Source organism: Thunnus maccoyii, chromosome 1 (genome assembly GCF_910596095.1).
Source record: "Thunnus maccoyii chromosome 1, fThuMac1.1, whole genome shotgun sequence".
In the NCBI taxonomy this organism is placed as follows: Eukaryota; Metazoa; Chordata; class Actinopteri; order Scombriformes; family Scombridae; genus Thunnus; species Thunnus maccoyii.
In genome coordinates, this window is record NC_056533.1 from 3030148 (window position 1) to 3058022 (window position 27875).

General features: G+C 40.3%; 1 protein-coding gene across 2 annotated transcripts in view; it reads right to left on the minus strand.

Moving 5' to 3' along the window:
- Nucleotides 1–27875, minus strand: part of efl1 (elongation factor like GTPase 1) — a 125942-nt gene that overhangs the window by 94517 nt on the left and 3550 nt on the right. For both annotated transcript variants that reach the window (XM_042411896.1, XM_042411886.1), the window contains exons 6-12: nt 25519–25656; nt 25096–25316; nt 22685–22808; nt 17022–17101; nt 16608–16744; nt 16360–16482; nt 12050–12149 (exon numbers count right to left, since the gene is read on the minus strand). In XM_042411896.1, the coding sequence (XP_042267830.1) occupies nt 12050–12149; nt 16360–16482; nt 16608–16744; nt 17022–17101; nt 22685–22808; nt 25096–25316; nt 25519–25656 (923 nt within the window). The remainder of the gene's footprint in view (nt 1–12049; nt 12150–16359; nt 16483–16607; nt 16745–17021; nt 17102–22684; nt 22809–25095; nt 25317–25518; nt 25657–27875) is intronic.

A 27875-nucleotide genomic window follows, 5' to 3' on the forward strand; every position in this document is an offset into this window, starting at 1 on the left:
AAATGAACTGTGTAAAATATACAACTGATCCAACAATCCCAAAACAGTGTTTTGAATACCATTAATTATATATAAAAATAAATATTTCTAAATGGCCTTTTTCAAAAGTATGGTTTTATTTCATAATGGCATTTTTCTCAGTGACACTTGTATTTTATGTCAAATTTTATTTCATAATGTCTTTTTCATGACACATTTTACTTCATAATGTCACTTTCAATGACAGTAGAATTGTCAACAGTCACTGTCTTATCACCTTTCAATCACATACCATCTGTCTCTCTTAAGCTAGCAAGCTCAACAACTGCTACCAAATTTAGCCAGTTAACTCCTGTTTGCTAGACTGGACTCATGAAAGCCTTTCCATGCCCAGGTGAATTATGCACTGTGATGAGAGGTACGTAAAGGTTCAACTCCTCAGTTGGAGTGGGGAAGAGGAGCATGTAATTGAATTTTTTTATAACTCATCCATTTAAATTTAAGGATTAAAGTTATGCATAATTAAGGACGTGGCCGCAATGAGTGACAGGTGCTTGCCACAGGCAAATCACTACCACAACGACAACGTTGGTTAGCTAATGTAACCATGGCGTAACCCCAGATTCACATAGTATAGGCGTAGCCGTAGCCGTCGCTATTTCAGTGTGTTTTCAGTTTATGAAAGTCAGTTGTAACATTTCGGTTGCCTAAAAAAAGTCTTGTTCAGCATTTGGTTGTACTAAAAGATCCTGTAAGGAGTTGGATGTTCAGTTTTTGTGATAAGTACATTTTGTTTGAATGGGTCCAAGCCTGTTTTTCACTTGCAAAAATTAACATTAGCATTATCACAATTAACCATAGACTGTAAATGCACTGTGCTAACCAAGCTAACAGCTAGCGTTAGGGTCAGCTCCACCCTCTCGTCCAAATATGGTCACTTCTGGCTCCAAAAATCCAAGATGGCAATGGTCAAAATGCAAACTCAAGGCTTCAAATGGGAGTCCACCAACCACAGTCTATTGTAGATTGCTGGACACCTGATATAAGGATGTGAAGATCAGGTGTGCATTCTCTGTCTGACCAACAGCACTAACAACCTTAGCTTATTAGTGACCATTGTTTGACTGCATTACAATGTGAGCTCCTTTTTCATTATGTTAATTGTAGCTTTTTGCTTCAGATTCTTTGTTACAGAAATAGTTCAACAATTTGTATGCATATTTGAGCTTAGTACAGAGCTAGAGGCTGAAGGTGACTAGCTTAGTTTAGCATAAAGACTGGAAGCAGGGGGAAAAGGCTAGTCTGGCTCTTACCTACATGCCCACATGTACATTGAAAGCACTGCTGGTCACTTTTATTTGTTCCCTCTGGCCCTTCTGGCTTCTTTCAAGCAATTTCAATGTCTTTCTGCACAACTATAGTTCAGCCTCAACTAATATGAGGCTTCATCAGTCTAAGTTAAACAAATCAAGTGGATCACTTAAGAAAGTGAAAATGTTTTTAGTGTGAAATTCCCTCTTTTGTTACTATCACTCAACCTTTTCTGTGAAAACAAAGATGAAATTTTATACTAAAAAGAAAAGACTGAAACTTGAGAAAACACCCATTCGATTTGCGTAACTTGGACTGATGAAGCCTCATTAGCTTCAGATGAATTCCAAAATGCATTTTTACAGAGGACTGGATTTTATCTCCATCAATCAAATAGCTTTCAGGAGCAGTGTCAAAAGCAGTTTCAATGTACTCATGGGAATGTGCATATTGTTTTTAGATTGAAAAAATGCTAACCTATCCTTTAAGTTCAAAAACACAGCTAACACCTCGACAGCTCACTAATCATCATATATTATTTAATCCAACGCAAACACAAGTGGGGAATTATGTAATGTAACTTTTTCTTGACAGAACAATAGATTATCATTTCTAGCACCTGTCCAGTGTTTGTGCTGATTGCTTGGCAACCTCACGGTGAAGACAAGACTCTGGGAAGTAACTACATGTACAGTTCTTTGTGTAAAACCACAACTTGTTTTTACATCTGTCTGGGTATGATTTAAACACATTGTGTTTATTAGTGAGATTTACAGATGTTGATAGGCATATTGAGTGATTTTTAGATGCAGCCAGACTAGCTGTTTCCCCCTGCTTCCAGTTTTTATGCTAAGCTAACCACCCCACAGCTCTAGTGCCATACTTAAAACACAGATATGAGATTGAAATCCATCTCATCTCATTGTTGGCAACAAGGCATTCCTAAGCGTTCTCCCTACTAGCTACTGATATATGTAGTGGTAGCTCACTGGATCAGGACAGATGTGAACTACTGAGTTTTCCTTTTTGACTACATGTTGGACTATAAGTATTTTTCATATTTCTTGTCATAGGGTTTTTTTTCATCTGTAAGCATGTTTGCATTGTGGCTAATGATGATTAATTGCTGCATGATGGCAGGACACATATTAAGTCATGTTGGTTCTAGTTCATGTAGTTCAGTTGTTTGCAGTTTGTGCATTAACAGTAGTTTGCTAGGCACATTAACTGTGTGTAATTTGTTGTGTGGCTAGTTATTAGTACAACTGTCTCAGGTTATACAATTAGCACATTGAGGTGTTTGTATTGTAAGTAACTCACACGGCATGTTTAAAATAACAATGTTTAGAACGGTCAAAATTGAAGTAGCAGAGGCAAAGATATCCTACCTTTTGACCTGCAGCATGAGTCCTCCATTTTTCATAATGCAACTCAATAACATCTGGTTAGACACTCCCTGACACCCAAGTGTTTCAAACTCCCCACAACAGTTTGTATTTTTTCTGTTAAGAAATTAGTCTTCAAACCAAAGCTGAGATATGTTGAGACTTGACAAAGCTGCTCCAGAGGCCCAACACAATATACAACTGCTTTCACAGGCTGAGTACTACTCATGAATAAACTGATCTTTATGTGCACAATCAGTGGAGAGCCCTTTAAAGCCATAACAGATTTCAAGAACAGGTTCACAGTTTTTCAAGTCTGTCCTAAAACAACAGTCAGGAGCCCAAATGAACATTTAAATTTTTTTTTTGTTCTTGCCATAATCATTCCTCTTGTTCATACTGACCATTAGAAGATCCCTTCATAATGCACTTTCAATGAAAGTGATGGGGGACAAAATCCAAACTGTGTCCACACAGTCATTTTGTGCAAAAATGCATTTAGAGCTTTTTTTCTTTCAGTGTTCATATAGGAACCTGACTGTTGTTTTAAGACAAACTGTGAACGTGTGCTTCATTGTGTTTCATGTGGAGAAAGCACAGGAGCTGGTGAATTATGGATTACTCAGCACCACTGAAGATTTCTAAATGTCACTGTGGATTGTCTGACTTGTAGTAGTCTGCTGCTCAGTCGTATGATTTGGGGGACTAACCTGCCATTTTGTTTTATTTGAATTGCTGAACGAAGCAAGAACCGAGCTAAGGATTTGTTTGTCTTGCTTTAATATGCATGATATAGGTAATAATAAAGGGTACAAAGTTGGGGCAGCTGCTGTGTTACTTACCATCTGACTAGCTTAGGTACGGTTTAGAGCAGGTCCAGTTACACTCGGGACTGGACCTGATAACGGTACTAACCAGGCACAAGTTCAGCTGGACCACCGCTAAACTGGATGCCTTATAATCTCTGCCCCACACAGGTGACGAGAATAATGATGCATAATAATACTATGAACTGATGTGGATGTGATAACTATTCATTTTAATTACAATTAGTTTGACCAATATGATAGTTTTGCCTTCATAAGGTTATATATCGGGACAGATTTGATAATTAAATGATCTGAGCTGTAGAAACCTGCCTTATATGCAGAATTTTTCAGACTTAAAGGATAAGGTTGGCGATTTTCTATGTTTTTCTTAATGTTAACAAATCTCATGTGCAGAGTCAAACCGACAATGAACTGATCTACTAACAAGTGCTACATATCACAACCTCTTGACTTTGTACTTGAAGGTCTTTGAGAAAGTTACAGTGTAGCACAAAGTTGAGAGGTTGTGATATGTAGCACAATAAGCCAGTGAAGCTGTAAACAGACTTGTGTTCCTGCGCATGCTCTGTGGTATCTGCCTTACGAAGAACTCTGCTGAGAGTAAAAATGGTATCTATGTTATTACTGTTTGGAGCTGCTTCTAAACAAACTACAGTAACCGCTGCCTTCAGGGACAATGGAACATGTCACACAATACAGTGGTGTGGCTTACTGACATGTTTTTAATAGTTTTTGGACAACAACAGAGGTCTACTACAGCACGGAGGAATAAGATATATCCCACTTTGGATATACTCACAGTACATTTAAGATCAGTTCATTGTTGGTTTGGCTCTGCACATGAGATTTATCAACAATAAGAAAAATACAGGAAATTGCCAGCCTTATCCTTTAATTTAATAATTCGACTTCTTGAGAAATACACTTTCTTCTAGAGATTTAGATGAGAAGGTGATATCAATCTAATGTCTGTATGCTAAATATAAAGCTGCAGGCAGCAGATGGTTAGTTTAGTGTAAAGCCTGGGGGAAACAGCTAGTCCCGCTCTGTCCAAAAGGTAACAAAAATCCACCTAAGAGCACCTCTAAAGCTCACTAATCACTACAACAACAATCAGAAATGTAAAAGCAATGGAGTGTTTATGGAAGGTTAAGTGGAACCATTACTTGGCTGAGACAGCAACTTCTTGGGGTCTCTGCTGGTTGCCTGGCAACCTCACTGTAATGACAAGACTCCACAAAGTCCAGATGAAATGTTATAGACTAACCAATTATTTTTAAAAAAAAAATCTCCAGATTGTTAAAATAATAAAGATGATGTTTGTTGCAATCTTAAACTTTAGACATAATGTAACCTTTCTCTGAATGTGGATCACTGGCATGCTGGACTAGTAAGTTCAGAATCAGCCAGGAAACAACCTGAAGAATATCTTTGAAAAGGCTGGAAATGCAAGGACATCAGCAAACACAGTAATATCCACCTTGTTATCAAATGCTGGATTTATACCACCTTGGTAAGGATAAATCAATCGTCCTGACAAAACTATCATGGTGACTTTTGTAGCTGCAGGTTTTGTAGTTAGAGTGGATCAAACCATAGAGAGGCAGTCCTGATTTTGTTTTCTCACATTTATAAAAAGTCACAGTATCCTCTCCATGTTTTCCATCATCTTGATGTCCTGCACTCTACTGTACATTGCAATGGTCTTTATCATGGGCCATTTCACAGACCAAGCTTCCCCTGATTACTTCCATTTCTTGGGTTGAAGGTGTCACACAGACACCACACAATCAACTGTAGAATGTCGGGCCATGGTGCCATAAAGTATGTGTATGAACCACTCTTCTGTAGGCAGCTGGAGCCATGGGATGCCACAGAAATGTCAGCGGTGTGTGTGCCCACTGCAGCTAGTGGGTAACAGAGAATGGAAGCTCTTGCAAGCTCATTAGCTGAAATTTTGGACAGGCTTTTTCCTTCCTGGCTGACAGTCTGAGATGACCTTTTATTCCTTCTCATGCTATGCCTTTCATCCCTCTCCCTTTCACATATGTGTATCTTCTCTTCTCCATCCTCTAACCCATCTCTGACAGCCTGTCTATATCTCCTCTTCTCTGCTTGCTGCTCTGTTTCCCTTGGAGTGCATCTGCAGAGTCTGCAATTAGGACCCAGTGCTGTGACAGGAGGAGGAAGAAGAGCAGAGATGATGCCAGCCAGAGGGCTGAAGAAGGATCTTTCTACTGTGCAATAGATATGCTGGAGATTAAGGAGCTGAAAACAGAGGGAAGCGCGGGGTGCTAAGAACATATATGGTATATACTTGTTGTGTATTTCTGGATTTCAGCACACCACTAAGATACAAAAGTAAGCTCTGCTTTTACTCCAACCTCCGAAGTTCTGCATGAGTTCACATGTTCAAGGTTTGTTTTGTTTCATAAAAAATGCATCATCTGTGGGAACAATCTAACCCCAGATTTGGCGAATAAAACAACATTGCAATGTCTAAGCTCAAAGCATAAATCAGCATTTTCAGGTTGAATTAGTCTGGTGGTATTTTATACATTTCCTATTACCATCAATTCTCATCACAAATAAACCCCAAAAATGAACTGATCGACTTACATCTATTGTGTGTGTGTAGCAAAGCCTGATATATCTTATTCCTCTGTGTCATAGAGCTCCGTTGTTGTCCAAAAACTATAAAAAATCCAGTATCAAATTCATGGATTGAATCTACTTAGGTTTATCTTTCAACTTTTGCAAGGAACTAAAATGAATAAAAATCAAAAGGTTCTTAGAGCCACAAGCTCAGTTTTGTGGGCTGAGAGGGCAGATACACTACGGTTTTTAGTTTTTACTGGCAGCCTAATTAATATTAACAACCTGTGACACATCAACACTTCTAAAACCAAACATTCACCCTTGGTCACAAACACGTCATGAATTCCTCAGTGTTTTCCCTATAATAGTACAGGCCTGGCAGGCCAACGAGAACCCCGCCAGGCCAAAAAAATCTTTTTTTTTTAATACCAAAAACAATGTCTAATATCCATTCATTCGGAAATCAATAGCATTTGGGAGCGTCTTTGTGCAGCACTGTTCTGAAACGCGAGTCAACTTCTGTGTTGTTGCCTGGGAAACTGTTGGTAATGTAACTCTTTTGAGGAATAGGGCAGTGCGTAATGTGTGTGCATAGCGAGTGAGTGGTTGAACCAGTGTTAGAGAGCAAGTGGCAGAAAAGTGACAGTGAATGTGATCAGAACAGAGGAAAAGGTTGACAGTAAGTTGTCAATCTGGCAGTAAATGTACAGTACAGACTACGGTGTTTCAGTTAACAGACCAAGACAAGACCAAGAAAAGTCTGAAGGGAGTTAGCCCCAAAGTTAGCAAGGACGGGTTAGCCTAACCTGACAACGCTATCCAGGGAGCATAGAAATGTGTGGCTGCTGAGTCTCTCGCCCCCCCCCCCCCCCCCCCCCCCCCCCCCCCCGCCCCCACCGAGGTCACCACTACCCCAAAGTCAGGGGAAACACTGTTCCTGTTTCTATAATCACAATAAGGGTTAATGACAAATAAAAAGTCTCCAACATCTGAATCAGTAAATTATTTTCATGCTTTCCATGTGTGCCGGAGGGCCAGCAGGAAGTTAGCCGCCTCATCCAGGAAAGAACTGGATACAGTGTATGTTTTATGGGCCCAAAAACACAAAGGCCTGAAAAACATTTTCACATATGTGCCAATTGAGCAACATCTTGAAGCACTGCATCCAGTTCCCTTAATACAACCACAATGTAACATTTATTTTATTGCTTTTAATCCCAATGAGACTTTTATCTGGTTAAATTAAGTGTCTTAGTAAGGTGTTGGACCACCACGTGCCATCAGAACATCTCTGAACTCTACTGGAGAGATGGAACACTATTCTTCCAGAAGAGTTTGATGCTGTTAGTGCTTACATATGTCAAGTAGGGGGATTAAAGTAAAATAATACCCATAACAGATAGAAATAATTATCAAAACTATGAAAATAAACAGTTTGTGTTACACAGAACCCCTTATGTTGCAGACTGAGCTAGCTTGTGTCAAACTGGTAATTCCCATACAGTTATTAGGTGAGGACAGCTATGATGGTTGTCATTGGAGTTCAATACACTACAATAGAGCAGTTTACAGCTTCAGCACAATTTAGTTAATGCAGATTACTCTACAGTGCAAAATGAGGCGAACAGAAGACAATGAGCTCTCTCTGTACCATTAATAGCTCACACACGTGTTCCACAGGCCAGGCCATTAAATCACCACTGCAACGGCTCCCCAACATCAATCCCAGTCTCCTGTAAGCATCTGCTTCCAATGAGAAATGGCAGCAGTTCACTCTTTGCTGTAAGATGTCCTCCTTCTTTTAAGTGTGAGGACAGCTTTGCTATTCATCTCGTCGGAGGAAGTTGCAGAGCTCGTCTCCCAGCTTCATAAAGGGCTTGAAGACAAAATGTGTGACAGCAGGCTTAGATTAATGAGCCAGACACTGGAGAAGGGAGCTGTGTGATGTTTGAGAGTGCTCAGATCATACAGCAAGACAGACAGGCCAGACCAGGCCAGGCCAACTCCATCTATCACTGACTGTGGAGGAGTCGTGGGGTGGTGGTTTACCCTCAGTTCACCTCCGAGAAGGACACACAGATCAGGAAGGACTGCTTCACAACAGAAAACAGCTGTATCCCACTCAGGAACAAAGATCTAAAAAACTGCCAAGAGTGAAAAAGAAATTGGAGGCAAAGGTGCACCACTAATAGAAATACAACTACTGAGAACAGATGGCAAACTTCCTACTATTACAATATCCAATAGTGAGAGACAGGTCAGGCCTAGGCATGCCATAGACAAACTCGCTAGTTCCTGCACTCAGATTTCCTACTGTGATCTTAGTGCTTCCATGATTCAAACATTTCATTCCTACCCCATTTGATGTTAACGTTTAATTAGACCTCTGTTAAGGGACCAGTATGTAGGATTCAGTGGCATCGAGTTGTGAGGTTGCAGATTGCCACCAACTGATAACCCCTCCCCTCTCTGTCCCCTTCCAAGCGCATTTTACAAAATAAGATATTCGTCAATAATGCTCATCCATAGAGTGCTCACTTTGATCTTTAACATTTGATTTTTAGTTTAGATCTTCCCCTTCTTTAAGAGTTAGTGATGGCGGGCTTCAGGCTGCTGCCAGCGGGTCAACCTCAGATGACAGATGGGGACGAGCCAGAGGACGACCACCAGAACCGGAGCAACTTGCCTGCCATCTGGAGAGAGGCACATCAAGAGCAGGCTGAACAGGGAGAGAGCAGGAGAGTTGCTGCCCAAAACAAGCACCAAGACTCGGGGAGACATGAGAGCAGCTGCTTGCTAACAGCTAGCCTTACGTTTGTTTACAACAGCAGGACGGAGAACAGACATCTCACTCACTTTTTGCTGCGACTCTGCTGCTGCTGCAGATGGTCCCGGAGCAGACAGTCAGATTATAATTGTAGCATCCATTGTCCAACTAAGTATTGACAACACGCTTGATACATTACAAACTGGAGTTTTTTTATTTGATCAACATGGGCGCTGATATGCGAAAATTAAATAACTGGATTTGTTTCTATAGAAAAAAGCAAAATTACGGTATGGGCGGTGGGCAAGTAATGTAATCGGTGTATGTCCCAACACTGTGTAACACTGGTAACATCAACCACCACGGCAAGCCTAGTGTGTAGGAGAACCTATGGTGGCCGCGAAAAACGTGAAAGGCCCTCTCTAGAGCCAGTGTTTAGTTTGTCTGTTCTGGGCTACTGTAAAAACATGGCGGCCTCCTAGGAAGGGGACCTGCTCCCTATGTAGATATAAAGGGTAATGAAAACACAACAATTCTTATTTCCAGGTGATTTATACACTAATTAAAACATGCTTATGAATATTATATTCCATTTCTGCCAAGTCTGTCCTGCTAGATGCCACCAATTTCTACACACTGCACCTTAAAATATGCGGGTCTAGGAAGGGAACCTTTTCAGGATGCTTGTTCTTGTAATGATGAAAAATCAACTGCATAACTGTCATTTATGGCCAACCGAATTACAAAATATAAACTTAGCACAAAAAGTAAGGAAATTTGTGTTGGTCACTCTGGCACGAACAGCACGCCCAAGCTGATCCCACAAGTGTTCAATGGGGTTGAGGTCAGGACTGCTGGCAGGCCATTCCATCCTCTCCACTCCCAAATTCTGGAGGTAGTCCCTGATAAACCCCGCTCTGTGGGGGCGAGCGTTGTCATCTTGGAGGATAGAGTTCAGTCCCAGACTGTGGAGATATGGGATTGCCACTGGTTGCAGAATCTCATCTCAATATCCCTCTGCATTGAGATTGCCTTCAATGATGACAAGCCTCGTTTTTCCAGTGAGGGAGATGCCACCCCACACCATCACGCTGCCTCCACCAAAAGATGTTACTCTATTGGTGCAGCAATCAGCATAGCGTTCTCCGCGTCTTCTCCACACTTTGACCCTACGATCCAAGTGCCGTAGGCAGAATCTGGACTCATCGCTGAACATAACGTTCCTCCACAGCAGTGTGTGACCAGGCTGGTGACCAGCATGAGGAGGAGGTGCCAGACTGTTGTGGCTGTGTATGGTTCTTCCACACGCTATGGAGGCTTTTTTTTTTTTTTCTCCCTTATCTCTAGTGATATCTATCCAGGCAGATTTTGGTTTTACTTTACTAAAATTTCTGTCTTCACAATTCAGGTTTTATTTCTTTTTTGTTCACTGCACTGAAAAATACATTAAAATATTTATCAGCAACAAGTACCAGTGTCTTCCATTATTTTGAATAATCTACAAAACACACGGAACAGTTTTTGTTGTAACTATTTTGGCCTATTGTGGCAGTGTGTGCACTGTACACAACCACCAATGCACACGTAGTACTGCGCTGCTGTGCTCTCATCCTTAAGGGAGGTGCAATTGCTCTCCTAATGTAGTTTGCACCATTGACAATTCTACAGCAAGCACGCAGGAAAGCAAAGCCATACAGATACTGGATTTTTGAGGCCAAGGGGTGATGCAAGCTGGTCCAAGGCCATCATCCAGTTGGTGTGCTGAATGATTGAGACAGATATGTTGCCAAGCAGTGTGGTAGAGGGCGAGGGATTGAAAGTGCTAGTTCCTCGAGCCCGAGTAGGTTATACCATCGAGAGCTACTGTGACTAAATGCATTGAAAAACACTTTGATGTGAAGAAGGATGAGCTAAAAGTCAAACTAACCAGGGCAAACAAGCTAGCTCTGACCATCTACTGCTGGACAGCTCTCACCAACAAAAGCTACATCTCAAAATTTTCTTAAAAATGAACTGGTTCATTACCGGTTAATGGGTGTCGGCCTATCAAAAGGAAAATTAACCAAAACTGACATCCCTACAGTTGATACTATTTTTTTTCACATACATACATAAACATTTTCATAAGAAGCCCTTGAATTTAGTTACTAAAGAATTTTAACCAAGATACATACTGAGTGGGACAAAAACTACCAAGCATATTCAAAAATATCTTTGTCAAAGAGGAAAGCTCAGTGAGTAGTCTAGTATGCAGGGGAGCATGCAAGAGTGCAAAGACCAGCAGAACAAACGTGTGGAAGCCCTTCACACCAGTTATGTTATGTAGCCTCACTTCATTTAACTCCCATAGCACACCCACCATACAGAAAAAAAAGACACAGTTACTCAGGATGTTGATCTGGTGATGAAAATGCAGCTTTTCTGGAAAGTTGACGCCGTGGGAATTCAGACAGCGGTGCATCCCGAAGAGGTGACGTGCATTAAGGCAGTGCCGGTGTGTGAGCTTACACAGAAAACAATGAGTGTGGATGTTGTTACATATGTCAAACTCCATTGATGTGTACAGCCCTTTGCTCTGGATAATCCTCACACACCTCCCTGTCAAAAGTTTCATTGGAACTACTTTCTGACAAAGAAGTTGTCCCTTGGAACACTGCATTCTGTGGATTGTCCAGAGTGGTGGGGGACACCATTCTGGAGAGAGATGTTGCTGTTGATTTTTTTTCAATGATGTGATCACCACAAACAAAATTCTGTTCACCTCCAAGGTATTGGGGCAGAGGCAGAAATCTCAGAGAAATTTTTTTGAAAACCTATCTGCTATCTGCATGGCTACATACGACTTGAGGTAAACTAGGAAATATCTTTTTTTGTATTTTGGGCGCACCAAATTAATGTCCTGTGTTACAGTTAAAGCAGTGACTGGTGTTTTCAGAGAATTTTAGCACACAAAATCAGTCATGGTGCTGTTAGATGTATTTACAAGTACTGCGTAACTCCAGGAATAACTGCGAGCCAACTTTTCTCCTTCCTCCAGTCCAGATCAAGAACAAAGCAGACATAATAGGCACGTCCACGGCCACGGGCAAGGAAGGAAGAACGGGACTGCAGCACCATCTACAGACTACACAATCTGTAGACACACACACACACACACAAACACACAAACACAGATTTACCTCTGTCTGTTCTGAGGCAAAGCCTTGGTGTCCACAGCAAACATCTTGGACACAAAGACGATGACCGGAGCATTTTCCTTGCTTGAACACTGGAGGAACGCTGGAAAACAACCAAGAGGAGGAAAACGAGTCAAACACACTTCTGGCATCCTGGCTCAGGAGCCAGATGAAAGCCAAAGTCTTTGTTGAAAACGAGGTCATGTCTAAACACTGTCAGCTGCTCCCAAAATGCAATGAAATACTTTAACCAAACATGGTGCTTATTTTAGATGACACATAACACACACACCTCCTGATTTATTTAAAATGGACAGTAGGCAATAATTTTCATTTCCCTTTTGCACACTGGGGATAAATAGCAGTGTGAGTTACTCTGACAATCAGTGGGGCTCATGCCCGGTACTTCCAGAGCAGACTAGACCTATATTGTGTCATGATAAGCCACTCAATATACAACTATACAACAACACCACACAGAAATGCTCCTGAGACATTTTAAAATAAGCTTAAAAATGTGAGGAACCTTTCTGAAATTATCTACATGAACGTAGTCCAAGCAAAGATGCATCATGTTTTTTTACAAAAGCGGTTGGCTTATGACTAAAGGCTTTTCAAAAATGCAGAGGGGAGCAGGGCTGCAGAGGTTAAATATATTTGTCGCCATCGCTGCAGTGGCACCTCACTTGTAAATCCACATATAACACTGTAATATTTGTGAAGGGTTTCACCTTTTTGCCAAGAAATATGCTCAGAAGATCCAGTTATATGTTGAACATATAGTCATCAAATTTAAATAAAATTTACTTAAATTAATACTCTGCAAAACTTAATCTTTCAATGAAATTTAGTCCAGTTTTATCAGACAGTTTGATGTCTTTTCTTCTGCTGTTATAAGCTGCTCCAACTGAACATTTGGAAAAATTGGACGGTAAAAGTCACAAGCCTCTGCTCCATGAAATCACTTTTACTTTATTTTACAATCTCCATTAAATCCTTGTGTTTCTGACCGACAAGGGATCGCTACATGATTGAGCTATCTGCCCACACAGGGCTGATGGTGAGCCGCCACCCCACATGTATCTTGATAGCTTGACATATCAAAAGCAGGAGGAGGAAGCGCTGCATGGTTCTGATGGCTCATGCGACAGGTGCTCCTTAGTGGGGCAGGTGAAAACACACGAAAAAGCAGAATCCAGGAAGTCTTGTTGAATATTAGTCCTTAAGTGGTGCAGACAGCCATGGAGGAAAAAAAAAAGTGAAATAATACATGTATTCTTTGAGCACAGGCAATCAAACAGACCAACGCGTAGCAGCAAGACTTGCTGGATTCTGCTATCTTGATAGCTTGGTACTACATTTTCAAGTTTCATGAAATGATGCATTTCTTCCAATTACAGTGACAGAAATCATAGACTTTGATTAATTAACTCATAAGCTAGCATGTCTTTCCTCCTGGGCGTATTAACTAAATTACCCCACACAGCACTTCCAGACTGTTGAGGTCAGACAGATACGCTACATTCATGTTGTTTTTTTTAGACAGCTTGCACCCTAATTAATTACAGACAAGTGTTTGAAATTAGAGACTGAATAACTTCCACATTTACACAGATTACCTTCATCTGTCGGAGGGAATGACTGCTGACTGATGAACCCAAACATCTCTGCTTTTACTTTCAGTGTAAATGTTTACAGTTCTGCTCTGCCGCCACATTAATGGCAGCCATGCTTGAGAATGTAAGACATAAATCAGCTGCTGGATTTGTCTATGCAGTGTTTATATTCTGCACATATTTCAGAAGTTTTGTCACATGTTTTTAGCCTTTAGAGCCAGTTTTGAATAAAATGTCTCAACAACTATTGGGTGGGTTGCCATGAAATTTGGTACAGACATTAATGTCCACCTCAGGATGACTTTTAATGACTTATTCAACTAGTTCAATCATTAGGTCAAAATTTTACTCTGTCCAATACTTTGGTTAATGACCAGATACCTGCAAAAGTAATGCTACTCCCATCTGTCTCAGCTGTACTTTGTGTTTAGTGCTAATTAGCAAATGTTAGTATGTGAACACGCTAAACTAAGATGGTGAGCAGAGCAGCATGGCTGTAGACTTGTGTGTTTTGATAAAACAGAAATACCTATATTGCAGATAGTAATAGTTGACAGTATAGATAGACAGGAAACAAGGGGTATGGCATGCAAGTTGGAATCAAACCAGGGGCGATGCAGTCACATGGTATGTCTCACACCCATTTGGCTACCAGAACGCCCCCCACGGTCACCATTTATTCAGTCTTCCATCTGGTGTGCCTGTGGGTTTTTTTTTTTTCCAGTAAGGTGAAAACTTTTAGCTTCTCTTCTCACAAAACATCCAAACTTTCCTCTCTTGATGTACAGTCCATCCCTCTGGCAGGTCACTATTTTAGGTAGCTTACATGAAACCTGCCCCGGCCTCCACCCTTATCAGAGCAGCTCTATGACTCAGCCTAGTCGGGGATGTGTGGAGCGCCTGTGTTATATCTATGCTAAAAGATAGTGCTATGACCACATGGTTATTCAGCAATTTAGCAGCATTTCCCATCGTTGAAATACAAAACTAAGAGCACCACAGTGTATGTCTTAAAGAGGAGGGATCCCTACGGGGTAAAACTATAATTGATATTCCTTTATGTTGTTTTGAGAAGGATTAAACACTTATAAGTAAATAAACCTTATTGGATAAACACAAGGCCCCCCTTTATTTCAAATATGTGCATAATACAGGGGCTTCAACTCATCAGACCTAAATGTAGTTAGCTCAAAAAGTGCTGTCAAATGGCTGATGTCACTTGGACGAAGGGTGGAGAAAGAATGTGAAAGAAAGCCTGCCAACTACCCTAAACATCCACCACACACACACACACACACACACACACACACACACACACACACACACACACACACCTCTGAGCTTCCCAGGCTATCTTCGCTGGCTAGCTGACCAGGAACAGTAAACTGGGTAAGTGTCAGATTTTGGAAATGAGTTGGAAGGAAATGTACAGTAAATGTCTTCATAAAAGCAGAATACAACCAGAGGGCTGCACTGTGTGGCCGATGTGTGATACTGTGTCCGACAGCAACAGATCAACCGTTCCCTTCCTTGTGTGAAGACCTGGAACTCTGGTGCTGTGTAATCATTGATGTTTGACTCAGGACAGATCAGAGCGGTTGGCGGGTGAGATTTGATCATTTTCTAATTAGACGATGAGGGACTACATCAAGGATGGGAGGACAGCGTGATGCAAAGGCAGTGAGAGTTTGAAGAACAAACTTTCCTTCTGGAGAGAGTATGGGTTTCTATTTCTGTGCTGTCTGTACCTGTGAAAACTGCTGTGACCACTTTTTTTAAAATACTGCCAGAGAGATTTTGCAGTGAAGTCAAAAAACTTGTTTTCATGTTGCAAGTCAGTGTCCTACAACTCTATTCTTATCAAGACTGAAAAGTCTCTGAAAGAACAAACTGAGGGCTACTGACAGGCATCAGTGTAGCATTAGATCTACAATAAATGTATAATCAAAGTGTGAAAGACACAAACTTAACAGGACTGGGTTGCACCGGCTCTTTGGAAATCCATCATTTTTGTGTGTCAAGTCTTTCCTAAGTTGTAGTTTCAAGCTAGTGATTTACTAATGTACCATTAAAACTTCAGTTTTAACCAACACTCTGATTGTTTCACTGATTGTAATTATTCTGTATCAGCCAGCATGGAATTAATATGATTTGTGAGCAGTCTGATATTTTGGGAGGGTAACATAGTCTTTTTTTGTTAGTTTGTTTACATGATAGTGAATTTGCTCCACAGAGTTACATGCTGTGTTTGCTTTTCAACACTTCCGGTTTAGAAAGAGGCACGCCTTAAAAACTTTTAGTGGAGGAAAAGTCAGAAATTTGATGATTATGAACAAAGATCTCAAGATATATAGATGTCTTTTTTCTTTTATTTTAAAGTGGATTCACTAATGCTTATCTTTAACAGATCATGTAAAAGGCAGGTTCTACTATTTTTAGTGTGTGTCTATGATGTCACATGAGACAGATTAATAGAATGGTCAAAATCGAAACAGCAGAGTTTGAGATATTCTGAAAACAACTCTGATGATGTATTTTCTCAGACAAAGCTCCTGTAGAGCCACAGAAGACATCATATGACAGTTTTCACAGGCTGAATATGACCTTTACAAATTATGTGTAAAATTACCAAAGGTCCCCTTTAATTCAGTACCATAGATCCAGTGAGAGTGTGTGTGTGTGTGTGTGTGTGTGTACCTCTTTTCAGTTCCTGCGTCTCTTTGGGCAGAGTGTCAAATCGTCGCGCTCCAACACTCATCAGTTTCTCCACCCTCTCTGCTGCTATGTCTAACGGACTGGGGAGCTTCTCACACACCATCGCTACGGTCAGTATTAAAGAAAACTACAAACCACACAAACACACCGCAAAAATGCTCCATTGAGGCAGCCGAAAGACATAAGTCACTTTGAGCTGATAACAAATAAAGACACAGGATGAAGGATACAGAGGACGGCCTGGGACACAGGTAACCACTGGCTGCAGATGGCAGACAGGAGGACTTTGGGGTCAGAGTGACGAGAGTCCCTGGCCATCACCTTTACCCCCAGAGATGTCACCACCTTCTCCACCTTCTCCTTGTCTCTGGTCACGAAAAGAAGATAGATGAATTTACAGAAAGACCACAGGGCAAGAGTTCCACAAAGGATGCTCTCTTGAATCCACACTCGAGCCTCCTCCATCCTCACCCCTCTGTCCTTGCTGCTCTGAACAGAAGTAAGAAAACTGAGATATCTTTAGCGATGGCAAACCAGTTCAATTTCTGGGTCACCCGAGGAGTTGAGGAGGTGAGGAGAGAGGAGACGTGAAATAAGCTAATGAGAAGCAGCAGGAGTGATTCAAAGTAGTATCTTTCACCCACCTCCTGGTGACAACAGCATCGTATAAACTCCAAATGTTATCCAGCACAAGCTGCACAAACAGCGGTTTCTTTCCTTTGGCCTGCAGGGAGACAAAAAGAACACATCAGGATGAATGTAAGAGAAAACAAAAGAAACAAGGCTTCAACAGAGCCTCCAAAGAGCCCAATGAAGAACTTCATACTAAAGACTATAAAGACTGTAGAGTCATCCTATAGTCTCTTTAGGTGTTTATGTTTCTTTTTTTGTCTTTGGACATTTTGCTGATGTTGACGCCCACAACATATTACAAGGGCAGTGCTCCAGATATACAACTTACTTTCCTAGTAGGGTTGACACAGATTAATATTTTGGTTAATAAGAGAAGCTGCACAAACGGGTTGGTTGATATAACCATATATATACACCATATCTAAACCTTTTGCATACCTGGGTTTTCAGGCATTTAATTGGCTTGATTAGCCAAAATCAGACATTTCCCTTTGGGTATTTCATCTATAAATGTGTGAGGAAGCCTGACCAGAGTGGCTAGGAGGGTGCTAAGAGGCAGACTCAGATTCTTGCTGAATGAGTAAAAAAAGATAGATATTCTGTCAAGTTGTTATAGGCACTTCATTTGGAGAGGCCATAAAAACCTAAAAACCTAAAACCTTGGCCTAAAAAACCAAGATCCGACTGGCAAGTTGTTGAAAATGACATCAAAAAAGATCAAAGCATTCCACAATGGATGACTCTGGAAGATATGTTGCATCTTTTGGCCAGAAAAGATCTCCAATGAGGGCCTGTACAAAAACACAAACTGTTGCAATGTGGTGGTGGAAATTAAACATTGGTGGCTCCAATGGCTTGGACATGTCCTCAAAATGGACCAGGACCGCATACCTAAAGTAGCCTTCAGATGGGCTCCACCTGGAAAGAGGAAACGAGGGAGGCCAAAAACAACCTGGCGGAGAACTGTGTGCGAGGCACAACATGCTGCACAGGATAGGACCAGATGGAAGCAGATAGTTGCAGCCTTATGTTCCACAGGGAATGAAGAGGACTGAATAAGTAAGTATTCTGTCCAGTGTAACAAAAAAAAAACAAGTGTCTCAAAAAACAAATGAATACAAGCAAATCAAATTGAACTGGCTTAACTCAGGATAACTCAAACTGACGCATGATCATGTGCACACAACCTCCCCTAAACCCACATCTCTACCCTTAAATAGGCCCCCCCAGTCTACTAGGCAGAACCATATTTCTTGCAGGGGTGTCCATTCCCTTAACTGGCATATGACAATGTCACTTCAGTTAACATTGTTAACACAAGTCATATGTATGCACTAAACCAAATATTTAATTAAGTAAATAAATCCCCCCATACTTGGTCTAACCCATAACATCACTAGTAATGTCAGTGGCCCAATCCAAATGTCCTCCTAAACCCTAAGCCCTGAACCCTCACGGACTTAACTGATGTCACCTAGTAAGTGATTGAGTGTGAGAGGCTGCGAGGGCTCAAAATGGTTTAAATAGGGATGGGACAGCGCTTTGCGACATACGTTACCTTGACGAAACTAAAACGTGTATGATTGTGGGTTTGGGACTTTTTACTCAATACTTTATTGCCATATAAACATGACTGATTGGAATTTATCTTAGTGAGTTTACTTAAACAAAAGTAAAAAAAAACAACAACAGTAAATCCACTCACTCATAAAGCACATTATACATTAAACAGAGTGTAAAAGTGATACAGTAGGTAATATACCAATAAAATAATCATGTGCACGACAGTCAAGTAAGGGACCGACTGCCTGATTTGAATGAGAGGACGAGAGGTAACTATCAAATAATCAATTTGCTCATTTTTGGTCAAAACAGTATCATTAAGCAAAAACTAAAATAAATGGTTGATGAATGGTTGGTGTGGTGAGTGTGTAAATGAGCGTGTGTGGTTGAGTGGGTGCAGAGAGCGACTGGCAGAAAAGTGATGGTGAATGCGAGCGGAGCAGAGGAAAAGTTTAGCAGTAAGTTGTCAGTCTGGCAGTAAATGTACAGTACAGACTACAGTGTGTCAGTTAATAAATGCTGCAGCTCCTCAGGACCAAGAAAATCCTTGTCTATCGAAGGGGGTTAGCCTCGAAGTTAGCAACTATCTGTCAGCCTAACCTGACCAGGCTCACTTAAGGTGGACTGACTTTTAAAGTTAGACCAGCTATTCTTATTTTAGTGTCAATATCAGTCGCTCTTTAACAGAGAACACAGAAATGTCTGGCTGATGAGTGTCTTGAGTTTTTGATTAGCCACCCTGTGAAGTTCAGAGACTTGCCATACAAATATCAGTTTGCTGCAGGCGTCCGTGTTTTCCGGAGCAGAAGCACTGGGACACATTTAAACCGGAAGTCAAGATTACCAACCAACCATCGACTTCCAACTTGCAATGGATTGCAGCATAAGACTGATTTAACGTCACAACGCTGTGAACTGTGGGTAATTCCCTCAGTCTGCAAACATGTGGAAAAAATATTTTTAAGAATGTGATATAATACCAATATAGCAATCTAAAATTACATATACCATAAGAGTTTATCCATATTAGTGCTACTGCTCACATGGTAAATTCAGCATTATATATATATATATCAGTACAACAACAGTCATGTCACACACACACACCACTCTGCTGCTCTGAATTCCTCTTTAACAAAAAAAAAGAAATAAGTCTCTACTTTGCTGTTTTTTTAAATCACTGTTCAGCTACTCTGCCAATGAAACTTCACACTTCCTGCACATTTTTCACATTAAAAGTCCACCAGGAAAGCAGCTGGAAGGCTTTCGATGTGAAACATACATGCAGAAAGTGTTGAGTTTCATTGAGAGTAAAGTTTTTACTGATCACAAAAATGACAAAGGAGAAAGAACTTGAATTCATTAGTTAATTAACAGTACATCTGTTCAAAAGAGAAACTGTTCAAAGAGCAGCAGAGAGATGAGTATGACATGATTCTGTTGCTGTCCTGATGAAATCAGCGCTGTGGAATGTATCATGAATTTATCAGTACAACAGACAAACATGGAGGAGGTGTTGAGTTTGCATTTACAGCGAACAGCACTGCCAGCAAAATAAAACCAGAGAAGATCAGAAAACAAAAAGATGACGATATATTCATAAAAGCAGAGAAACCCAGAAATAAAGCCTGTTAGGAGTGGTTCTCCCTGCAAGTTAAGGTGAATAAAGGCCCCACCCACGGAGAATTTTGAGTAATTCTTAATTGACTGATGACCAACAATACAAGCAGCCAAAATGATAGAAGCACCTGACTATAGAAGGGTTGAGTAAGAGTCAATGCCAGGGAAACAAATCCTAAAAGTGTAAGAGCTAAAGAGAGAGACAAGAAGTTTTTTTCCACTTTCTGTCAATAAGTCACACACACACACACACACACACACAGTCAACCTGCACAGCCTATTACCATCCTGTGAGCGTGCTGCACTGTAAAAAGCCTCTCCATTTTATTGATGACCCTGAATGCCAGTGAATGGGTGACTGAGCTTGAATAAGAGGTCAACCTCTCCATCGCTCTGCTCAGCAGGCATTGTTGTTTCCTCCACTCACCCCTGACAGCTACAGTGCTGGCCAGACAGAAATACACTAAAACATTTGTCATTCAGTAGCTGGGAAATGAGCAACAGATAAAGGTTTTCTGGCACAAGTGTGAGTCCGACCTGATAAACACACAGTCTTTATAGGGAGCACATCAACCAGAGATGTCGAGGGGCCTCTGAATGCCTGTCGCTGGTTATTATATGACATGGGTTTATACAATAATGGACCATTGGAAATGATGAGAAAATGTTAAGCTTTCATTTTTTTTCCACTTGATTCGAATGGTCTGCCCATTAGCAGCCTGCCCGTTGTTAACGTTAGCATCAGCACTGACATAGAGTAGAGTTCTGTGTGTGGCCCAAGCCTAGCAGGTCTCAAAACAGGACCAGGTTTAGGATCAGATTTCAAATCAAGTTCAGACTGTTTTGTTACATACTGTCAAGAAGGCCATGCAATGTCCAGCTGGTTAAGAGAAAGAAAGGCACAGACAGCAGAATATAGTAGGTATTGCATTAATGGCAGTAATGCATGATATTGCAACAGAGGCAACAATATCCTGACTTATAGTCTCTAGTATGGGTCAACAGTAACAGTAAGTCCTACATTTCCCATAATGCAACCACTATCACGTTATGGTTAGACCCTCCCTGCCTGGTAAACATCCACATCTTTCAAACTCCACTTCAGGTTGGAACACAAACCTTCTGTTTCTCCAGCCCCTAGTTGAGATAACCCCAGTGACATCACTTATACTCTCCATGACCAGTAAACTGATCTTGATGTGTAAAATCAGTAGTTCCCCTTTAAATGAAACAGCTTACTATGAGCTAATTGTGTTTGTACTGGTGGACTTCCAATTCTCACTCTGTTGGCCCAATATGTATTATGGCCATGCCCAGATTATTCTTATGTGACAAACCTTGCTCTAAAGCAAGTATATGTATTTGTCTCAAATATAATACAAGGTTGGGTTCAGGTCTCACATTAGGCATTAGCTCTTCTCATGTGCAAACTAGGTGTTGGCTAGTAATAGATGTTAGTGCTACTGAGTGGGCGCCAGTATGTTAGTGTGCAGGCAGGACTAGAGAGGGTAAAGGAGATGCATTAGCATCTCACATAACCATACTCTACATTCATTGCACAGAAAGAAGAGACAGATATATAAATACAGATAAGGGTCAGATCAGCATTTCCATTTGCACAGTTATTTCATCACAATAGTTAAGTTCTTGTCCAATCACAGCAGAGCTGGGTTGATTATTCTAAGTAAATATTCAGTGATTCAAAGGTACTTGTTACATCTACCTATCATCTATCTATTTACTTTAACTACAGCAAGTTATGTTGTTCATGTTTACAGTCACATATGGACATCAGGTATTGTGTGAAATCTATGTCATTCTTAAAGTGACCATAACTAGAGAAGAGTCATAAAGTCAGTGTAATGTCAATTACACAGCAATATATATCTTAAGTACGCTATTATGCTATTGCTATTCTGATATGGTTATACCAGACCAAATGAGGCTGTAGCAGCAAAACCCCTGAGTGTGTTGAAATGAGCAACAGTGTGTTAAATTGCATATAAATTAAACTTGTCATTTGTAAGAGGAAGATTGTATTATTTTGTGTTTTTAAGGTACATTTTAAGGTTTCAGACAGTGAGCAGAAAAAAACAATTACACTTAGTGGAATAGATGATATTACTCAAACTAATGTATGCTGGCCAGGGAAAGCATACAATAGAGTTTATGCTAACAGCTGTGACATCCCCTCCCTACAGCTTAGAGATGACTTTCTGTGCAATGTTTTAGGATGTACAGGTGTTCAGCTGATTGAACCACTGTTTTTTTCTTAAAAAGATTTTCAATGAAAAAGATTTTTAAAAGGAATAGATCAATTTAACTTTTTTCACTATACAGTTGGTAGTAGTAACAGTAGATGGTGAAGCTCTGAGAGTGTCTTTTTTTGGCAGTTAAATATGACGTCACACAAAGTGTAGGAGAGGACAACAAAGAGGACAGAGTTAAAAACACATGTTAAGAAAGACATATGATTACTCAGTGACATTACCTGAGCGCCCTTCATGATCTTCTTTGCTTTTGCGTTGAGGTAGAAATCTCCCCACAGGGTTTTGAGCAGCACCTCTGCTTTAATACCCATCCTCTGGCTGTAAATGTGGGCAAACTGCTGGATGCTACAAAACACAAATGCAAATACATACAGTATATATATATATATATATATATATATATGTAATATATATATAAAATACAAATGTTTGTGCAGGCTGAAAACAAAACAGCATGGATTTTTATTGCTGACGATGCTTCAGTGTTTTTTTTTTCTTTTTAAATTAGGCTTATTAGCAGTTTAAAGTAAAGTGGAGATTTTTTTAACCGCTGAGGGATTTGAAACAGATCGGGGTTAACATTCTGTAGTCTGAATCTCAGCTTCCTCCTCCTTTCCTGTAGACAGTAAATTTGATTCTTGGGTTCAGAGGCAGAGAAGACTCGGCTGTCTCCACTGGGACTTAATTGGTTTTATTTATAGTAGAGAGTGATCACAAGGACATAGCTACCCTCAAAACTAGGTCTTCATGTCCTCATCATTGGCTGTCATATGCAAAACTACCAGTGCAGCATGGAGATTTTATGTCACTGAGTTTGAAGGTATGCTAGTGACTGATAATGTTGTCAATTACAGGTAAAGAGAGGTGAGGGGAAAGTACTTTACTTTGAAAGATCTTAACTGGACAACAGAATCGGGTCTTTTAAGGTAACAAACAGGTTGGCGTTTGTTCTGCTGTATGAAGATTGAAGTATCATGTTGAGGGGCATATAGTGTCATATGTCTTACATCAGGTTCACAGCACCATCTAGTGGACATTTGGAGATTTACTCAAGTAGTGAATGAGTGTACAGTAAAATGGAGTTCAGACAAGGTTACTGATTCTACAGTTGTGCTGCAGTTCCAGGGACAGATTAACCAATTATCTGTCCCCAAGCTCCAAATATACTGACAATTTCCCATTCTGAGAGACTAGCCCAGCCCAGGTTTGCTGTGTGTCAGTTTGTGGTAATCTCATTAAACCCAAATTTATATGCGCAATGAATTAATAAAGGAATTAACATTATGACAAGGGTCCTTCTACAAAACAGGGACTCAAGATTAGGCAAAAGCAGGAGCCTAATTAAGGACCCTATCATTTCAGTGTATAATGAGCCTCAAGCTGCATTCATACCAAATCTGGCAATGGGTGAAAAACAGCAACGCTCCCATTCATTTGAAAGGGGGGGGGGGGGGTTGTTTATGCTGTGGGAGTGGGAACCGCATAGGGCTCAACAAAAAAAATGCAGCGGCTGTACAGCGAGAAGTTGAACTGGACTCAACTTTTGCCGAAACGCAACCTGATGTTACGCTACAGTGGCCAATCACGTGCAACCGCACATTCCTGGCGGATTACTTTATAACGTGATGCCGTACTTGACTGTTTACCTCATGATCATCACAATGAAAGATAAAACAGCTGCCAAGGTGAAAACTTTCCAGAGTTGTAAAATCCTGTCTGTGAACCGCTGCAGTGTTTTGGCTTCTGATTGGTCCTTAAATGCATTAATCTGTAACTCCAACTTGATTTCCTGGATCATATTTCATTGTCTCACCAGTACCTCAAACAACTCACCCACACCACCTAAGCCCCCTGCATCGTACTGCCGGATTGCTTGATTTGTTTCATGAATTAACTTACACACTACTGTATGTGATTGGTTGACAGGTGATGTCTGTGTCAGTCAATGTGAAATAAAACAGCTAGATAGGGTATCAAGTGGATCGTATCTGGCACCAAACACCATCTGCTTGTTGATATTGTGATATATCTTTTTTTTTTATAGCTCATCAAGCAAATCTTCTTCATCTGATGGAATATTTCTACATATAGGACCAACTTCACCAGGAAGTCCAGCAATGGCCATGGAATCAGCTTTCTTTATTTACTGCAGTTGGTGACTATTTAATGTACATTTAAATGATATCAAACAAACTGAGGTCTGAGGAGCATTTTTGGTTTGATGAATAATTCTAACAGATGACTGAGATACATAAGTTAATCAGTCCTGCAAACTGTATGTTTCCAGTAGTGGAGAGTTGAACAAACCATTATCTCCAGTTACTGGACCGTTTTGATTTGTTAGTTAGCCAATTGGATCCTTATTAACTCGATGATGCTTTTAAATACCATGAGCAGTTCTTACTGACTCAAGAGTCATCTGGATTTCCTCTAACTTCTCTCAAACTGAGGAGTTATTAGCGCTAAAATACTTAACACTGAATTGCTCCCAAACCAAAAGCTTAGGAGTCCTAAAGTTAGGGCCAGTTAGAAGCTCCTTTTTAGCCTGAGGATGTTTTGTGAATATAGCCCCATACCAACAAGATCATAAAGGCGCTGCAGATATGTGTGTTGAACCTTGTGACAGACTCACCTGAAGCCCCATCCATCTATGGCGCTGGCAAAAACCACATTTCCTTGGTCAGGAGAGAAGTAGAGGTGGGAGTCGTCAGCCTCCTCCAGCCCAGCGCTCCAGTCATAAACCTGATCTCCGCTCGACGTCTCGCTCTCTTTCTCTTTCTCCTCCTCCTTCTCTTTCTCTGCTCGCTCCTCCAGCACTTTGGATGTGAACAAGGTTCCTGTCACTGCGTTCACCTGCAAGAAATGACGGTTACACTGCTCTAAACCCACTATTTTTGTTAAGTTACTAGGAGTCTTTATACCCCTGATGCTAATGACTAAATGTTTTAATGATTCAAGGCACCCGAATACAACAAATATAATTTCACTGCAGGTTTCTTTGTAGCCCACCGCTGCAGCTGAGTATTACTGTGTCAGATGAGAGCTGGACCCTCACCTGTTCCAGGATCTTCTGCAGGTGTGTGTAAGCTTCCTGAGAGGTGAGCTTCAACTCAACGATGAGTCGGTCTATCTTGTTGATGACCAGAACAGGCCTGATGTTCTCCAGCCACGCCTGACGCAGCACAACCTGAGTCTGCACACGATACACACATACAAAAAAACGGAATCACTATTCACATCTCTACACAGCAACATGTACATTTGCATTTTCATCAACTAGGGCATCAATATGATACAGTTAGGAAACTTTGGATAAAAACAGAGATTTTACATGACTGATTACTAAAAATGTGATTCCTCATTTCAGTTTAGTGATATTTAGGTTGTAGAACAAAGAATTTGACAGGGAAGAATTATTAAATCTTCCCCCTAAACACACTGAAAACAGAATAACTTTTGTATCTGAATATCGTACAGCATCTATGCAGTCAAACAGATTATTAACAGACATTGGAAAATCCTAGAATCTGACCCAAGTTTGAATCATTTGTCATCCTCTAGACCTCGTTTTTGCTTCAAGAGAGGCAGAAATGTCAGAGATACTGTTGTCAGTTCTATGTATACAGAACCTACACAAACTAATTGGCTTTCAAGTGTTTGGAAATGACAGATGTGTGAAATGTGCACACTGTTCAAACACACTTGATATCAAGACATTTAATCACCCTCATACAGGAAAGACATATGATATAAAAGAATGCATTACTTGTCTCTCTACACATGTCATTTACATCTTGAAATATCCATGTGGCTTAATGTATGCAGGCCAAACAAAGTGCCATGTCAAACTGAGAGTTGTTGAGCATTACGCTGCCATCAGAAATTGGAAACATGGATTATGCCATTGCTAGACACTACAAAGAGAAAAACCACGAGTCGGCTACTTCCCTCAAATTTATCGGCATTGAAAGAGTGCGACCCAATCCAAGAGGGGGTCATTTGATTAACCTGCTCTTAAGAAGGGAGGCATTTTGGATTTATGAATTGAATACTACTGAACATTATGGACTTAATGAAACACAGGATTTGAGTTCTTTTCTGTCATATGTAAATATTAACTTGTATCTCTCTCCACAGGTGATTTGGACTCTTAGGGAGAGATGAACCACTACGTCCCCTGACACTCACCCTTCCCATCTAGTGATGTAGGACCAATAGTCTGTTCTTCTGAGGAAATTTAGTTCATCCTATGCAGTCAGTTGTTTACAGGAGTTTGTTTTTTTAATGACGTTAAAATAAAAATGGTGCAATTCTTTTAACTCTGTAATATTAACCATGTCATGTTTTTGAAAAATGTAATTTTGTGTAATATTATTGTCATGTTCTTTGTAAAATGCTCACCTCTGAGATATGTTGAAAAACATGAGGACGGTGATAATTAGTCATGTGACTCAGATGTATTTATCACACCTGTGACTACTCATGTAATTTTGCTGAGCGAACCTGAAGAAGCTACATGTGAAACACGTTGTTGGCTCTTAATACAATCTCAGTAAAGTCATTTCAGTGAGCAGTGGTTAATCTTCACTTAAGATGTTCCTGCGACCGACCAGCACCTGATTGAAAATACTGGCTATGCATGGGGAGTTCTGTTTACTATTTCTATAACAATATTGCAATATCTTAATGACATTAAAACAAATGTTGGTTTTTAATTGCCCCTTTTTCTTTTCCTTTATGGTAGCACTTTATTTTACAGGTCCCTCAGTTTCCTACAGTTTTCTAAAAACAAAGTCAGGTCATCTGAACATGCAAAAATGTGTTTCACCAACGTTGGTTTTTTAAATTATCAGAAATTTACAGGACCTTTAAAATAAAATATTACCTCATTTTTATATGTTTTGTTCTGTATGAATTAGTTGTTTTTTTATCTTATTATTCTATTATCTTATTTAGATTGTGAAGTTATCTCTTTCTTGTATTAATTTTCTGTTCTTGTCCTTTAAGATTATTTCCCGTGTAATGTTTTATAGAGGTGGAATGCCTGTAAAGACGTTAATGTGCTCTATTCCACTGAAAGTCATTCTCATATAAATTAACCAATCAGCTTAATGGACAATATTTTTGTTGGTATTCAATGATCTTTTACTGTGTGTTCCCTACAAATATAAATGTCATGTGTACAGTTTTGCATTCTCTCTTATTCCCCTCTCCCTCTTCCTCACCTTCTTTTTTTTCCTTTCTCTGTTTTTTATCTGTTTTTTGAGGGGATAAATAGGGAGAAAGACATCCCATCTGAATCAAAAATGCATGATTATTGAACAGGAATGTGACCCTCCAATTACACAAGTCCTCCAGTATTTAGTAATAAGAGACTGTGTTGTTATCATGTGACCACAGAAGCATGTTGAC